At 47.9% G+C, this 18,802-nt stretch overlaps 1 protein-coding gene across 1 annotated transcript; it reads left to right on the top strand.

The window, feature by feature from the left end:
- Positions 1-17,876: 17,876 nt before the first annotated feature.
- On the top strand, positions 17,877-18,423 carry N7446_012659 (uncharacterized protein; the record flags this gene model as incomplete). Its single annotated transcript, XM_058521401.1, has 2 exons — positions 17,877-18,048; positions 18,104-18,423. 2 exons carry the CDS (start codon positions 17,877-17,879, stop codon positions 18,421-18,423), a joined length of 492 nt encoding a protein of 163 aa, XP_058366767.1.
- Between the last annotated feature and the right edge of the window lie 379 nt (positions 18,424-18,802).

Genomic DNA, 18,802 nt, shown 5'->3' with positions numbered 1-18,802 from the left:
CGAGGTTCCTGCCATCACTCGTCAGGGGACTTCGGTTGCTATGTGCACGGAGAGATTTGGCTTATATCTCCTAGATGAAGGACAACCTCCCTATGCATTTGCTACCGTTAAGACCTCTGCCAAACCGCTCGTCTCAGTGGCAACCCCACGAATATGGCATAGACGGGTTGGCCACCTATACGATAAACGCATCAAGATGCTTGCCAAAATGGTTGATGGCGTTGAAATTCGGCCAGATAATGACGATTCGGCCCTGTCAAATCCCGAAGTGTGCGAGACATGCCAAACCTCTAAGGCAAAACGACAAATCTCACGACGGCCGGCTGACAGAGGGTATATTCATGGCAAATTCGGACGCATTCACTTCGACTTGGTACATATCAAGGATGGTTATAACGGCCATCAGTGGTTTTCACACCTTTACATTGAAGGAATTCGGTTGCATATGGCCCAAACCCACGAGAAGAAGAACGGCTGTATTCAGGCTATTCAAGCCTTCATTGCAATTTGCCGTACACAACTAAAGATGGACATCAACGTGTTCAAGAGCGACAGAGAGCCTACCTTAGGCAATGAATTCATGGAGTACTGCAGACAAGAAGGTCTGACAGTAGAACTCAGCGTGGTTGGAACGCCGGAACAGAATGGATTTATCGAGAGGGCAGGAGGAATCATCATTACCACCGCGAGGGCCCTTATCGCTGATTCAAGCCTACCCAAGAATCTTTGGCCAGAGGCAGTGGCAGCGGCAGTGTATTTGATAAACCGCATGCCTACCAGGATGCCCGACGGCAGGTATATTATCCCATGGGTTGAAGCTATGCAACACAGGGACCCTTCGCAGGATCTGCGCCCAAACCTCTCGAATCTCCGATTGTATGGATGCAGAGCGTACGTGATGCGCCAGGGAATTGCCAAATCTGATAATATGGAGCCGCGCGCTGAGATTGGATATTTGGTTGGATATGTTGCATCGAATATTTGGAAGATCTGGCTTCCTCAATTGAACCAAGTCAGGGAGTTCAGAGATGTTGTTTTTGACGAGAATATACAATATAATCCCTCTGAAACTGCCGTGCCGATCGCACCAGCAATTCATGATGTTGGATATTGGGATACCGAGGTAAACGACTCGAATCGAAGACACTCGAGAGATGAAGAATTTTTCGCGGATTCAGTGGAACAGAATACTCCCGCACCTGAACATTCCAAGAAGCAAGCTATTCACGATAATAGCACACGTGTCATGGAGAGAACACCACCTCCTATGATAACACCTTTGCCAACGCCTACTCCAGCTGCTTCACCCAATGAAATTCCTGGTGCATTTCCCACCGAATCTCGGCCTATTCGTCATGAACCTGAGGGGGTGGGGCATCATACAAGCGATCCTGCACAGCAGCTTCATACCGAATTGAGCAGCACCCCGCCATCGAATCCTCCACCAGGATATCGCCTACGAGGAGAAGTGGCACCTAGAAACATCGACTCATCTCTCTCAAGAAGCAATATCATCGAAGGAAAGAGAAAAAGGGCTCATTTCGCAGCAATCGAGGAAACAGTTGAGCCAACTGAGTTAATTGAAGAGGATGAGATTCATGATGGTGTCCTTGTGGCCTTTACTGCGGGTCTGACTCAGCAGAAACCCCACCGAGAGGATCTTCCCCCTGAACCAAAAACCTGGTCTGAGATGTTGAGGCACCCACATCGTGATGGATTTATACACGCTGCCTCAGTGGAAGTCAAAGGCCTTGAATCGAAATCGACCTTTAGAGAAGTGCAGAAACCGAATGACAAGGGACTTCAAATCCTTCCGTTGACGTGGGTCTTTACCTACAAATTTGACAGTGACGGATACTTGGTCAAGTATAAGGCCAGAATCTGTGTCCGCGGAGATCTCCAGAAGTTGTCGACCGAGGAAAAGCATTCTGCTACACTAGCAGTGCGAACCGCGCGGGCTATCTTTGCCTTTGCCGCGAATTTTGACCTAGATATTCGTCAGTATGATGCTGTTAATGCATTTCTCAACAGCAAGCTTGAGGATGACGAGGAGGTCTATGTTGAGCTCCCACCTGGTATGTTTCCTAAAGGAAGAAGGTGTTGGAAGCTTCAGAGGCCCTGTATGGCCTTCGCAAATCGCCAGGGATGTGGCAGAGAGAAGCATCAAGGGTTTTGACTGCACTCGGATTCAAGGTAGTGCAGGAAGATCTCTGCATGTTCGTCCGGAATAGCATTATTGTCGTATTTTATGTTGATGACATTCTTATTGTGAGCCCACGAGATGCACGAGAGGAGGCAGATGATGTTGCCAAAGGCCTCAGCGATGCCTGGGAGCTGCGTTCTATGGGTGAAGCACAGTGGTTTTTAGGCATTCGTATCCTTCGGGACCGCCAAAAAGGCATAATCTGGCTATGCCAGGATGCTTATATCTCAGCAATGGCGCACCGATATCATTTGACCCAGGAACGACGCATTGATACTCCTCCAGTCTCCATTGCCACATTGAAACCGTATAACGGCACTGCCTCGGATGCCCAAAAACACGAATACATGAGCAAGGTTGGATCTACCCAATTCCCGGCAATTGTCACTCGCCCAGATGCGGCCAAGGCCACTGCCCATCTTGCTCAATTCCTTGCAAATCCTTCGCCAGAGCATATTCATGCTATCAATTCTGTCATCGTCTTTCTCTATCATACGAGGATGAGGGCCATTTGCTTCAAGAAGCAGTCAATCCCTCCTGAACCATCCGTTCAATTCTTCAGTGATGCATCATTCGGTGATAATCCAGATCGCAAATCATCTGCTGGATATATCTGTATGATATTTGGAGGACCTGTCGATTGGAAGGCCTCGAAACAGAAGACTGTTACCACAAGCACTACTGAAGCAGAATTATTGGCTTTGTCAGAAGCAGGCAAATCTCTTTTCACGTGGAAGCGCCTTTTCGACGCTATTAAGTTCAATCCTGGTCACCCTGTCGCTTTGCAATGTGATAATCAGCAAACTATAGGGCTTTTGACGAAGGAATTGCCTCAATTGCACACCAAGCTGCGACACATTGACATTCACCAGCATTGGCTACGTCAAGAGGTACAAGCTGGACGAATCCCTATCGAATGGGTAAAGACTTCTGAGATGGTCGCAGATGGTCTTACGAAGCTCCTTCCTCGCCAGAAGCACGTTGAATTTGTGAAGTTGCTTGGTATGGAAGAGATTGGTCATCTTGTTGAAGAGTTCAATTGAGCTCGTCCATTCATTTGTACAGCAAAATCCCCATACAGTAGGATCTTGCTGAGGGGGTGTGTCAGGAAAATGGTGATCAGCATCGTATTGACCCAAACGGTACCTCTGGGATTCTAGAGGATTCGATACCAGGTATTCTCGAGGCTATTTTAACCCCCTCGTTCCCAGTAGATAGGGGGAGGAGGAATCAACACTCTTTTGATCTCATCATTTTGGGTAGTTCCCCTTTTTGATTCCGTTGCGCCAATCGCCTAGTACATCCATTGTATTTCCCTAGCTATACAGGATATTCCTGTTAGGAGCATAGCATTTTAACTAGCACCAAGTACCTAGGCCGAGTTACACCGCCCGAGCCATTCACTTCAGCAGCATTTCACCCCGTATCAACGCGAATTTATTCACTTTCATGCCTGCTTGCTGTTATCTGCTCACTTAATCGGAGGTAATTATTCAGAAAAGGATTCAGAGCAAACTCCAGCCTGTTCTGGAAGCTTTAGAGTCTAGGCAGCTCCGGTCGCATCCCGTGCTATTAATTCTAGCCTCACGCTGTGCTAGACCGGAGCGATGTGACAAACAATCATCACGGACAAACACATGTACGGTCACAGATATAAATGCGGCGGTACGCCTACGACTTGTCCAAATGGATGATTATGTCCGGGTTACTTATTAACATGTTTGGCTAACCTAGAAGCCGCCTTCGATGATTTTCTGCCGAACCCACTTTTTGTGATTGGCACTCTGGGCCCCAACCGCCGACTCATCGCCCTGCCAGGATCGTCTATTATCGACCAATGTTTCTCCTGAGAGCCGTGTGGCCTGTTCAGGGACAGTATGTGCAACAGGCAAAACTGCCGGCGTCCAACTGGTCTCAAACACCGTGCCAGTATTGGAAGATTCTGCTCGTTCGGAGGCTGTAATCGTTTCGGATGTTGCATGGTAGAAAGGGTCATCGTCCGTCCACCACGTGCAAGAGGGTTCAAGGTCCAGGTCAATCAATCGAAAATCGCCACTCGCTCCAGGATGAACGAAACGGCGTACTGCAGCGCGTAACGGGTTGCTTGCGCATACTAAGACCAGTTAGCGTTGGCATAATCCAAGGGGCAACCGACGGAGCGCTCATACCCGAAACTGCGGTCGTTCCGCCTGTACCATCCATCAGGCATGCTAACTCCCTGGCGATATCGATGGTATGAAAGTGGTATTTCAAGCGCGTACGGTTGCGGTAACGAATCTGGTCCACGGGCTGAGTACCAAGGATATGTGTGGTAAATTGCAGGATCTGCCACCGAGTTAGCCCGGCCTATTGTAAAATTTATAGCGAGAAGGAGAATCCACTCACATCAAATCCCCGGTCATCTCGATGTCTATGCTCGGGACAATCGTCTCGGTCAAACATACGGTCGAGTTCAAGGATTTGCGAGATTTCATCCCCCACCCAGTGGGGATGGTCTGTTTCGGTAAGCACATGACACCGCAAAGTATCTGAGAAGAAGAAGGCCACTTACTGAAATCTTTTAGCCTAACTTGCCACAGGACCTCTAGCCGTCGCACCGTGTTCCTCCGGCTTCGGCTTTCTTGAACGAGATGTCGTATGAACGGCAACGCGCGGAAGAGTCCAATATCTTCAAGTACGAAGACGACGGTCCCGTACTGGCCCAGGTGAGGTGGGTGCCCGTAGGGACCCAGCACGCACACCGGAAAATGAATCGTCGAGTGCGCACGATCCGCAGCTTGTGCGATCCTTCCGGTCACGCCCGGTCCAGGCCGGGCCACTATGCGTAACACATGAGTTGTCGGTGCTCCTGGGTTGTTTTGCCCTGTACCTACCGAAGCCACGTAGAATGCGGGAAGCTGCAAGCAGGACCTTACTCCCAGGCGTGGCATCCAGAGCTGCACATACTGCCCCGGTTGGGCCACCCACTCCACCGGAACCGCAATATCAAGCCATAAGAGCCTGTTGGAGGACCGCGCGAGGGCCCGTAGAGAAGTGATGCGCCACGATCTGTGGAGCCACATGGTATGAAGGCATGTCCCGGCACTCCAGGCAAATCCGGCGCAAATACCACCTAGTAAAACCCAGCGGTAGGACGATACCCGGTCCATCAAATGGTAGAAAAGGGTACCGGTGGCGACCAAAGCAAGCATATGGTGGATCTTGAGGCCAAGTTGCGGCCACCGTCGAAGAATCGCAGCGAGCGTCCACGGCAAGATCGAGACGAAACTGCATCCGGCCTGTTCAATATTAGCCACTTCTAGTCAGACATCCTTTGGGGAAATGGGAAGGCTGCAGTTCTCTAGCCGTCACGTACCAGGAGTGGGATGATGAGGGAAGCTCCAAGGCTTGTATTTCGAGCAACTGTGCCTAATACGGACCCATGAAGAAGGCAATGCAGCACGCAAATGCGGCCTAGCCACCTATGGGCCCACTGGAACGTGCCCCGTTCGATACGGAAGACATGAGCCGGAAGACTGAAGCTAAACCCAGAGCAGAGGGGAACAAGGTGTGTGACCGCCAAGCATCCAGCTCGCTTCTGCACATCCGCCCAGGTCTGAGCATGAAGACTGATTCCAATAATGTTGGCGATCACCAGAGCGGCAAGTACTCCCCCTTGCAAGTATGATGGGATATCCAGCCACTGGAGCACGCCTGGCGTTGGCGCCTGGAAGAAGCGTCTCCAAGATACTGCGTGTTGCAGCCTCAAAGGCAAATGGCTGAATCGGCGCGCGAGGCTATAACATATCCAGCATACAAGAGCGAGGAGCCCACAAAGACCAAACTTGTCTTGAACTGGAGCCCTGGCAAGCCATTCGGCAAACTTTGACACAGGGCGGGACATGCTTTTAGCGAGACAATACTGGACATCAGCAGGTTTATATCGTATTTTCCATACGTTGTCTGAACAACGCTGACCAGAGCTTTGTTTGAGCGGTCGAAAGCAGCTTGGGATGTTGATGCGCTGATCATTGCTGCTGGTGAAAAAGATGAGAAGGCCCTTTTTTACGGCTCCTTGGGCTGAGATGACCGGTTGATGATTGCAAATGATCATCATCGAGACCAGTGAAAAAATCACCCACAGCATAAAAGAAACCATATCTCTATCGCAAAAGGTGCGTCTCGTGAAGTTTATGTTCAACGTTGAACCCCAATTCTGTGCTTATCGTTGCCTGCAATATAATGCGGTCTTAAATTGTCCCATGTTTTCAACGGTTGAACCCAGTCAACGTGTTGGGATGCATTTTCAGATGTCGCATGGTCGCTTGTTTTATTAGGCAGCGACTGTCATTGTTAGGAGGATCAGGGAGGCAGCCGTGGCCACGGCGACCGTGGAAACTGTTGTGACCCTCCGCCCGTGGGGTCTTCACACCATAAGTTTTCAATGGACCAGGTCATTCAGGCTATCAATTCAATCATACCCGAGCTCGTCGAAGACGCAAAGAGCGTTGTTTCTACGGAAGGCGTTCGTGTTGTAGCAAACATGCCTCCGAGCTGTATTCCGAATAGGATTCTAATCTAGTTCCGATATGACAAGGCTGGTCCGATCACCGTAGAATTTGTGTTATATAACCCCTTATAGCTAAGCAGTATTGCAGTTACATCAGACATGTTTTCGCTTAGTCTAAATCTTGGCATTTGGTGCCTGTTCCGGAAGTTCCCAGAAGTGTTGCGATCAATGTTTGACTGAAGACCATTTCAAGCAATTCTCTGACCCTAAGGTGAACGTGATTGTTAGATCAAACAGATATCAGTAAATGTAGTTCTTGTCAAAAGATTTGAAAAGCTCCTTTAATTCCTTATTTGGCAACTTGTACTTGATTCGAAAGGAACAAAAGAAACACAAAGGATAGACGACAGCACCGGTTTTGCCTACCTCCAACCCCTTGCAACATCCATGTCGGCCCTAAGAGTGAGTGATGGGCTTATGAGAAGAGGTGACATGTATATGAGAAACTTCCAGGAGCTCGGCAAGAATACCCGCTTTCTCCCCGCTTGACCTTTCGAGTCTGAACATGAGCTTTGCCCTAACAAACCAGGATTTACCGTTCATCTGCTTCAGCATAGAAGAAATTGATTGCTTGGCTGGACTGGAGGATTCGCCCGCGTCAATCTTAAAGTTTGTCGGGTCCACTGTGGAATATATCCAGATGAATCCGTTGGAGTACTCGAAGGAAGCCGCACTCGCGTTCCATTTCGAAACCAGCGTGTTGAATAATGGCCCGAAGACTGTGACTGGAAGGCCAACACAGACATACGTTGCCTCATCAGGGCTCTCTGGACACACAGCCTTGGGTACCGATTTAGCCTCTTCAATGGATCTTGAATCAACAACGACCGAGTCGGATACCCAGAATTCAGTTGACCAGCGGTTGGAAGAAAGATAGCCTCTCTGCAACAGGGAATGCTGGAGGCCAAAGAGGCTTCCGCTGAAACGTTTTGTTTGCTTCTCTTGCTTCGCACCGAGAAGGATAATCTTAAGGTTTGCTGAATGCGTTGTCTCCAGAATTCCAAGCTGATAGTCATGTGGTTCCAGGTTCGTGAGCTGTGCTTGAGGGAAGACATGAGTGAAGCCATTCTCGATGGATACGAATTTGCCTTGGCTATCAGCTTTGTTTGGTGGATGACCTTGTGGAATCATGGTGGACGAGAGTATGATGTTGATGCTCTGGCCACAGAGCTTTGACTGTTCCCACTTCCAAACTAGCTCCTCGGTCTTCGAATATATAAAAGGGGCTTTGGTGATTGGGAATTTCGAGGAGAGATCAGCATGAGGAACATGATCCCTGCTTTGCTCAGCATCTTTACAAATGGCCATTGGAAGTCAAAATACGTACCCATTCGTACCCCCCAATGCGACAGAAACGGACACTCCAGTACTTGTAACATCAAGTGCAGTATCACACAGTTCTTCGCAGCAAGGTCTTGTCGTAGTAATCCGCAGATACTGGTCTCTGTCGACGTAAATGTGCAGAATCAGGTATAAAGTTGGCCGTCTTTGGGATGAGATTAGTGTATAAGACTGTATAGGAGCGCCTTACAGTGAGTGATATTCTGACGGTCTAGGATAAAAAAAGCGCACTTCACGGAGGACCAAGCGAGTTTAAGTGTTTTCCCATCACAACTTGAATGTGGCCACACTGATCTGGGCTTCCATAGTGGAAAGGTATATCCTGGTGAAGTATCAAGCCACAAATGTTGACCAAGCTGTTTGAGACTACATTGGCATCATGCCAAGAAACAGTTTTCACTCAACGTTGGCGAGCTGTTTAAACATAATTCTCTCGCACGACGAGAGACAACAAGCTCAAGGCAGACACATTCAAGGTCTACATTTATGCTGCTGATGGACGCACAGAAAGACTATTTGATCTGTGAAAAAGCTTAGGACAAGAAGAGAAATATACGATGGAAATGCTCGTAGAAATCGCAGTCAACTTAACTGAATCTTTGCTCTGGACATTAAGCATGTCAATTTGTGACTATGGCTGGGGCGTGGACTAGGCTGCTTCACTGACATCTTTCCAAATCTACCTGAGTTGGCTTTGCTAGGATTTACCACTTTATTGCGGGTAGAAGTGTTGAGCGGACGGAAGATGTAGATGTTGGGCGCTGTCATACTCTGGCGATATCAGACACGTGCAATGAAAAAGAAGACACTTGCTCAGATCGCACTGTGGAGATATGATGCAGAAAGCCTACCAAGTGATGTACATATTCTCTCCAGCGTATGGAGACAGGGCCAAATATGGTTGGGAAGAATATTAACATAACGAGCCTCTCGGTGAAAAGCGATCACATCGCTTAGCACGCGTCAATACAAAGACCGCGTACTGACAAACTGGGATTATGCACAGCTCCAATGCTAAGTACAAATCAAGTCTCCTCAACAGCGCCACTTATATGTGGTTTTTCCTGCTCCCAGGACCGCCATATAACCAAATATTGTACAACCGAACTCTCATTCTGTTGAATAACACGTTTGCTCAGTATGCTTATTGGTACTTTCTCGCCATTCTGGAGATGTCAGCCCATTAACTCAAAATACTCTCCTCAGGCGACTTACGAGAACAGAAGAGTCATGGCAATGCATGTGGCAATGCCGGCTGTACTGGGACGACACAGAGGATCTGTTCGAGTAGGCGGATTGCCCTCCGTCGGATACCACAAATGCGCGGTCTTCACTTGTTTCCGAAATATCATCCTCGGAGTGCTCGGAGACTGACTCTGAAGCACAGGAGTCATTGAACTCACCGTGAGAGGACATGACTTCGACAAGTTCACTTTCTCCTTTCGTGGCCATCTTGGACAGGGACACTAGGTGTCAGAAGACTCAACAGAGTATGAACGAAATGATGTGTTTGACTTTTCCAGTCTGGTGCGCCGCCCGCTTATATAGCCAAAATGTCTATTTGATGACTCTATGGTCCTGACCATCTCTAGGCGGTGTCCCAACGGGCGTAGTAATTCTTGGAGGGCGGATGGAAGCCTCAGAGACGTGCGGGAGTAATTCAGCCTAGCTTATGGTGCAAACCCAGTAGACAGTTGATTCACTAGATTCCTAGTGAGGAAGACCCGGTGAGAGGCAGACTTGTTGACCAGATTAGGCGTTGAGAATCGTTGATCGATTGACTTCCCTGCGTATCATGTATGCTTCGTTTATAGCCCTGGCCATATCGATGCCAGTGAAACCATCAGCAATCCGATAAACCCATCATCAACAGGGTTGCAGTAAACATTTTGCAACGTGTACCGCGTTGACTCAGCGATGGTGAAGCAGAGCCGGGAACACCACCGACATTTCAATTTGCGGGCTGCCTAAATTGAGAAATTTGGATCAACATTGCTGTTTCTTCAATGTGTCACGGAATTCAACTTCAACACCCAAGGCAAAAGAACGGACGGATTAGTCAGGAGAGCAAGATACATAATGTCTGACGCATTGACTGATTCCTGGGACCCAGCGGTCGCTCTACCATAAAACCCTAACATCCGTCTCGCTTGGTTTGCCTATGATCCTATCTATACCGACGGGTCTCCTCGTCAGTAAAACACCTCTTCAGCGCGATGTTTTCAATTGGGACAGACTCAGACCCGTCATCTGTTCCAGTATCGCGGTCTTCGGTATGTCTTCCCCGGATGCAGTCAATTGATTCTCACCTAAGAAACGACTTACAGTCTTTCGCTGGCCACTCAAGGATCGTTGCTTTGGAAGCTCGACCGAGAAGTCCCTCGGCCAACCTCACGCGGTTTGCACCCGACCGCCGACATTGGGTGCTCTACGAGACCGCCCAGGAGCACGAATTCTTATCGTGGTGGCTGGAGACCGAATATGGACAACAACTGACCAAAAATGGACAATACAAATTCAGATGGTCGACTGAGTCGCGCTCCTCGGAGGTGTGGAGGCACTTTGACCAGGTGGCAGAGCTCAGGTCTGGTCGACCCAAGGTAGTGTGTCGGTCTTGCCTCACGCCGCTGAATCACCCACATCACCCACATCACAAATCTCATGGAACGAGCGCAATGGGTAAGCACCTGAAATCCAACTCTTGTCGGAGAAGCAAGCAGAAGGTGTCCGTTTCTGCAGTCACCCCAGGCGCAATCCAGGAGGCCCGTGCGGGCTCCCCCCGAGAGGAGCAGATTCACCAAGGCGCAGCTCAAAGAACAGCTTCTGCGGACAATTACATCCGCAAATCTTCCATTTGGGCTCACGGAAGAACCCACATTCAGGGAATTGTTGAACCTGGTCTATGCCAGACCTCAAATTCTGGAGCTTCCCTCGTCAAAACAACTCCGCCAGCATATGCACGATGTGGCAACTACCTACCAAGAGTCACAACTGCAGGATCTGCCCGGGGACTCCAAAGTTTCGATTGCCTTGTGCTGTTGGAAGAGTCCACTCGGATGGGACTTCATGGCTATTACTGCGTATTACTTTGATAAAGAGTGGAGCTACCGAGAGGTGCTGCTTGGATTCGAGCTACTTTGCAGGCCCGAGACAGGGACTGACCCGGGTGATCAAATACTTGCACTGATCGGGAACAAAGGGCTGCTTGGTCGGATATTCAGCGTGACAATTGACTATAGGGTCGACGAGAATCTGGTGCTGTCATTACAAGAGAAGTTGATTTCCTCTGGTGGTATCAGCCGTCTGCAGTGCTTTGTTGGGCTTCCTGGCACAGTGCAGGCCATCCAGCTCTGTCTTCGGCGGTATATCGAAAACATCACAAGCTCCCCAGAAAGGGAAAGGGTTGAGAATGTGCGAGCAATATCACACGCCAATGGTTGGACTGAACCTTCAGATGGCGAAGAAATAATGTGTGTTTTGGAAAAGGTGAATGTCCTCCGTCCTCCTGACGAGAAACAGCTCTGACCCTTGTGTCTTGCAGATTCGATCGTTTGCAAAGTTTATCAACGAGACCCCCGGGAAGCGCGATGAATTCTTGTGTCTTCAGCCCCCAGGGATTCGACTCTTGCCGTTGGACGATGCAAACGCCCGCTGGAATTCGGTGTTTTTGATGTTGAAGCGAGCCAGCAGATTGCGAAGATTTATCGACCAGTACTGCCAGGAAAGGAAGAATTTACGGTACAAATTGACGAATACGGACTGGCGCAAGGTTGACTACGTCCTGCAGCTGACAATGCCATTCATCCAGTTCACTACAGCCCTCCTGGCCTCGAAAGAGGCGACAGTCCACAAAGTCTGTTTCGTGTTCAAGATACTAATGACGCATATCGACCAGTCAGCTGAAATATTGAGAAGAAAATCAGCTCCATGGAAGCGAACACTACTTGAGGCGTCGCTTGTCATGAAGATGGAACTTGGAGAAGTCTACGAAAAGACATTTCAAGACTTTGGGGTCATGTATGGCACTGGAACTTTTGTTGCGCCCCAATATAAAGTGTCCGCATTCGATGGCGCCTCGTCATGGCAAGGCTTGGGCCATTCCGAGCGCTACATTGAATATCTCAGGATCTTTCACCTACAGTATCGGCCGCAAATGCCCACGAGCTTGTCATGTGTGAATGGACTGTCTTGCTCTCCGCAGCTTCTGGGGCTCGACCGGCTTCTGCATCCACTAGCTGGTCTGGCTGGTAGTTCAAGGAGTGGGCAAGATGAAGTTGATCAATATCTCCGCGAAGGTCTGAACAACTACTCACTATGTTTTCTGTTGACTACTGACACACAACAGGAGTTGTCAATATCTCGCCATGCGCTTACTGGAAAGACCATCAACACAAATGGCCTATTCTCACTCGACTGGCTCGAGATCTACTCTCCATTCCGGCTACAGGTGCTGGCACAGAGCGACTCTTCACAGTTGCACAAAAAATCTGCTATGCGCATGGGGAATATTTAGATAAGTCGGCCATGCAAGACCTAGTGATGTATGTGTACTCGGAGGAATCTGAAAGAGGGAAGCAATTGATCAGCCGGCTAGAACGTAACAAGGAAAGTAACGAAGAATGGGAGGAATTCGAAACAGAGGCAGAAAGGCCTGAACCGATCAGCGAGGATGAGTGGAGCCCAGCTGAAGCGAGTATTGACGAGCGCCCAGAGGACGACGAAAACAGCGAGGCAGACACAGTGATTCTGGAAAGCGCACCTACGGATGACCTGGGCCAGGATATGGCGGATGAAGGCGATGAGGACTCATTCCTGCCCCCGCCTGTCACGCGGCTCATCAATAGCGTTCGAAGAAGATTCTCAGGCAGAATGACAGTGATCTAGCAGGGTGTCTCATCATTCTTCTCCGGTGTTTGTTTGTTGGAATTTACCCTGCCTATCCTGCAAGAATGATACTCGCATTACAAAATCATTGTCGCTGATTTATAATAAGCCGCGCCCATGGAAAGGGGAAAACGTCATATCAACAGATCCTGTGGAAAGCGCGTATGCAAGACAGTCAACGTTACAATTGTCACTTTTAGCACTGCCAGTCTTGTTGCATTTTCTGAGAGAGATGTGGTGGCGATTAGGTGACGCTTCTCTCCATCATGGGCTCATCAAAATACGTATAGTACCTTAATGCAAAAACGAGCAAATGTTACAACTTTGAAAGCAGAATACATAATATCATGAGCTCTCAATTACATCTTACTTCTGACACGCGACAAAACGCGGCTATCTCAAACAGACCAGTGTACGCTTTATATTATATTGTCAGTGCTAAAATATAGTGAAAGTGACAAATTAGTTTAAGGATAATCAGCGTTCCTTATTAATCTCCAAATAGATGATATAAGTGCCATTATATGTCTTGCTGCTGCGGTCGAGTGTAGTCAGACTGTCGTCCGTTCAAAGTATGGAGCTGTTGGTCATCAAAATGATCGTTGGCTGGACGAATTCTGGCTAACGTGATTCACGGTCTCCCGGGCGACACTGCTGGTCGGGCGGCCCCACCAAAAATGAAAAAACCTTCAATTTTTAAGCATGAATAATACCACAAAAACAACTTAAATTTTGCTATTTAACACGTGTAGGGCATTTAATATACGTATGACCTTTAGTACCACATCCAGAACAGGTGACCTGCCGCCTAACTGTAGGCATAGAGGGTAAAGCAGGTTCTGTAGGTTGTTCTAAAGGCATCTCCAGCAAAGATATATCTTTACATACATCCTTCTTCTCAATAACCACATCACTCTGACTGCTCTCCTGACCCCTTAAAATGCCTCTCTGATCAATAAATGTATGTTTGATCACTCGTTTTTTTGTCTGTTTTTTGTTGGTTGCCTCTAATTGTATACAGCGATCTTGGAGGAAAATTTGGCGGTGGACCACTTTTATGGTCATTTCGTAGGTCCTCTTAATCTCCCGTTTAATAGGCGAAGAAAGGATTGAAGAAGAAGATTCTAGACCTTTTTTGATACGAGATTGCGATTTTGAGAATTTCGAGAGAGTCCAGAGAGTATTTGGATCACTATCACTGCCGGAAGAGAGTGGTCGCTGGGAAAGGATCTCAAGAGGAGGAAGTTCATCCAGGTGCACATTCAGTTTTTCCAAGACTTTATCTGGATTAAATGGTGTTAATCCAGTAGCCAAGAAGCTATTCTGGATAGTAGAGGCCGTAAAAGCACCCTTTCTTGCATCTGCAATCAATTCAAGGAAATCTTCCTTATCAATAGAATTGACTCCATTCCGCATCATGGTTGAAACCGCTCCTCCATAAAGCCTCTTCAAAACCGAAAAACAACCCACATCCAAAGGTTGTAAAAGATGAGAGGCATGTGAAGGCATGCAGATTGCAATGATATCATTTTCATCACAAAGTTGGTCAAATTCAGGGGTCAAATGACTACCATGACCATCCAGGACCAAGAGGCAATATTTTCCTACCCTTCTCCCAATATTTGGGATAAAGTAGTATTTTAGCCACCAAATACCAATCTCATTGGTACTCCAGCCATTTTTACTTGTAGTAAGACCAGCTCCTTCTTGATTGTTCAGGAGGGGTTGGCGTAGATGCGCTGGGAAAAGTTTTCCCTTGAAAACAAAGAGTGGAGGATGAACACTTCCATCAGCTCTGATACACTCAATTGAAGTCACCCACTCGCGATTTCCGGCTTGTAAGAGAGCTCTTTTCCCATGGTATTCAGCCGAGGTAATAATCCTCTGTGTCGCGCCAACCCCCATAGCAAAACCAGACTCATCAAAGTTGAAAATATCATCTGAAGTGATACCCCACTTTTCAATAGTATTTTGGACCAAATCAAACCATGGTTTAATAATTCGAGGGTCCTCTGAAAGTGCTCTCTGATAGTCGTATTTTCGAGAGAGTCGACTGGATAAATTCGGGCGTCGTTTGATAAATTGAGTAGGCCAATTGACACCGATAGTGGAGGGGGTATTTTTCTGGGCACTTCGTAGGAGATTGGCCATATCGCGCAACATAGGCATCGTGAGAGCAGCACCTCTGGTATCCATATCAAGTAACCAATTTTCCATTGATTGCTCTTCAATTTCAGTGAAAATATGGCCAGTTGGTCTCTTCTCAGCCAAAGATTCGCGCCCATTGATCCGATACTTCAAAGTTGAGACAGGTAAATCAAATGATCGTGCAGCAGCTGCAGCAGAGGGATATTTACCATCTTTTATAGCCTTTATAGCTAATAAAAGACGGCCCTCCTGCTCTATCAACTTTTTTTTCGATCAGAGCGTTGGGGGGGCATTTTTGTTGTGGTTAAAAAACATGTTTTATTATTGAGGGGGATTTTTTATGGGGTCGCCCGACCGGCAGTGTCGCCCGGGAGACCGTGAATCACGTTATCCATTTCAGGCTTTAGCTGAGCATCCATATTAGTACAATACAGATGGATTAAGAGAGCAAGATAACCTGTTGAGGCCGCCAACAATCAAGCTGATGGAACTACCGGTAAAACGTGTTGACCATTGCTTGTGCAAGTATAAAGACACTAGATGGGAGAATGGTAAGAGTTTCCAGAGTTGCCTAATCCATGTACGTCTCCCACTCCTACGTCATTCCTCCGTTTAATGGTGCGGCGGTTCTGTCAGCAGCAAGCCTCTTGCTTTAATATCCTGTTGTTATTACCTTTGCTGGCAAATTAGCATCGTGGTAAGATTCTACAGCAACCCAACTATGGCATTACTAGATGAGGTTGTTAGCGTACGCGAGGCCCAGTGATCCTGTATCGTCTGCACTCGGGCAAGATTGTACAACAAACGAATAGTGCATTATTACCATCCCAACTTTCAAACAAGCTGGGATGAATCTTACTTTCTATTCCGATATTAACAGAGGTTTTGACTAGTACAGGAACATGGGTTATAGGTGGCTGCCGCTGACAAACGTTTGTCTTGGGGACGTAACTCTGTGTAAGAAAAAGGGATAAGAATGCATAGACTCCTTTAGTAACGAAGAATCACAGCCTTCAGAAACACAACAGGCAGACTATGGACGAAACCTAAGTTGGGAAGGTGCTGGAAGATTCCCCCGTAGACACAACACTCAGAGAAGCCCAAGCTTTTGCAAAATCCAGGCCCGTTTGGCACCTTTCATGGTTGCCCCATTCTTTTTGAGATATGCTTTGGTAAATGGGAGGCCTTTGCAATCAGGACGCCCGGCGTGTTCCAGCCACGACAATGGTGTCCCGTACATATCGTCGAGAGCATTGACTTGGGCTCCATTTTCCACCAGAATTCTCGTTGCGTTGTAAGAGCCATACTCAGCAGCCCAGGAAAGAGGGGTACGTTTGTTTTGATCGCGATCGTCAATTGGCGCACCAATATCCAGAAGTCGTAAAAGAAGCTCAGTACAGTCCCCCATAGCGGCGTAATGAATCAGAGACCTCTTGAAAGGGCCCCTTGGGTTGCATATGCCCCGGGATTGGACCGACCTCTGAGTTGCTTCGAGGAAAGCCATGATGTTCTCGTCCAGCGCATTCATCTGGATATTTTTGAGGCGCTTGAATTCACCATCCATGGTTGTGGTGGATTGAGAGGACATGGTCTTTAGACACTTCGAAAAAGCCAAAGGTCAGGGTTGCGAGAGCCCGTGACCAAGCTGGGGGATCATAGGCTATATAGTAATGGTGGGAGAGGATGTCCCATGTCTCCCAAAGTATAAAATATGAATATGCTTTCTGCTATCCATGTGCTTTTTGGCGGGTTCTATTTCATTTTAGTGATGCAGGATGCTACTTGGAAGCACAGGAGTAAAGTTCAAGGGCATTCTGTTTTATCAGTACGTGTTTCATGGCCTCAGCAAAATGCGGCTGCCGGTCACCAGATACAGTATACAGCGGACTATTGGGTTGAAGACAAGAGAAGGCTAACAAAAAGCCAGAGGCAACTCACCCGCACCGTGTTGTAGTGCCTCAGAAACATGAATTGGATCGTTCAACACAGCGTGTTGTGGGGACCAAGGCTGGGCCTACTTCCGGAACAAGACCGCCGACCACACACGCGGCCTGATACGCCTCGTAATTGGATACATGGGTCTTCGGTTATAAATAGCATAGCTCTATCAGAATGGACAAAGACCAAGATCGAAATCTATGGTTGTGCATTACGCGCCCCGCGTTATCGTAGACGCGGCACATCACTTCGAAAATGGCCTGCTACGCCACAAGTGTCCAAGTGCATATCCAGTCCTCACTTCTTCAGCCACGACGACACGCCATAAAGCTGTAACAAGCCATTTTCCTTCGGCCGGGTTGTGAGGTGTAATCTGGTGAGATGTTGAAAGGAAGTACCTCAGAACTCCGGAGCTCATCAGTTCTGAAAAGGTCGCCCGCATGTTCTAGCCCTAGATACGTCAAGGGTTATTGGGCAAGCATCAAGTTGTCTTAGCTGGCCTAAACTGATCTAACCGATTCCTGACCGCATAGTGAGCCTCAATAACCGACCATACTTGCCAAAGTGTTAATCTCCCATGCACCTCAACTTTGGTCAGCCGACTGACATTTTTAATTCAATATGTGCCCCCTACAGGCGATCTGAAGGCTCTCAGAAATCTCGGTAATTCTATAAAAGCCTCTGTCATCCTTCCTCGTTTTGCTCGACTACACACAACGCCAAATCAATCGGGTAAGAAATACAGGACACGAGACGCAACACACAATATATTTTCGAATTTTAAGCTCCTGTAATTCGTCTAAGACAAGGAAAATGCGCTTCTCCATCGTTATGATTCTCGCCAGTGCCTATGCAAGCGGATCTCTCGGCGGCACCCTTGAGATCATTGATATTGATGGTCAATGCGCGATATGGTCCTATGACAACCATGGCTGCACGGGATCTTCGGCATTCTTTGGCCAGATTGAGGGAGAAAAATGCTCAAGTAAGTGGACTTCTGGCATAAGAGTCAGCAAAAAGAGTTACTAACAAACTCGCAGCGGTGAATGAAGTCGGAGACCGCACCCATCGCTATCCTGTGCACGGGGTAGAGGCTTGTGGCACGGAAGACAATTCGTCAGCTGCATGGATTCAGGTGAAGGATACGGGGGTGGTCACCTTCTCCAATCACCAAGGAGAAACGTCGTCATGTACATTAGACAACGGACTCAAGCATGGCAGCCGATGTATTGCTACTGACACGATATCCTCCACCAAGGCGTCCTCCGCTTTGACGACACCGAAGTCTTCGTCATCTGTGTCCGAGTCATCCTCGACTACCTCCCAGACCGCACCTTCTTCTGATTGTTCCGCGGATTGAGGAGACGTGAAGAACAAGTGGCAAAGTGACATCACTCTCGGTATGTACCAAGCATACCCTTCACTACTTTGCAGGGGGATGGAATTTTAGGCTTTCTATTAGTTATGTTCTTCAATGTCCGGTTTTGTTTCCTTTTGAACATTATATGTAGGCAAATTAGACGGAACGTGGACAGCAATGCAATTGAGTTAAACTGGATGGGTGTTCTGATAGATTTATGCTGATTCATAGGTTGTGATTCGATTCTGCGTTTTGTTCTTTAGGTTCAGTTGGGAGAGTAGTAATAGCTTGTACTGTAGCTATGCTTTGCTTTCCAATTTGGGCGCTTCTCTTGAAAACTTCCATCGATATGATAGTATTCGAGACGTTGTCCCAATCT

Source organism: Penicillium canescens (assembly GCF_028828765.1).
Source record: "Penicillium canescens strain IBT 15451 chromosome Unknown utg000010l_segment0_segment0, whole genome shotgun sequence".
In the NCBI taxonomy this organism is placed as follows: domain Eukaryota; kingdom Fungi; phylum Ascomycota; class Eurotiomycetes; order Eurotiales; family Aspergillaceae; genus Penicillium; species Penicillium canescens.
The sequence above is the reverse complement of the archived record's forward strand: the minus strand, read 5'-3'. Positions and strand labels throughout refer to the sequence as shown.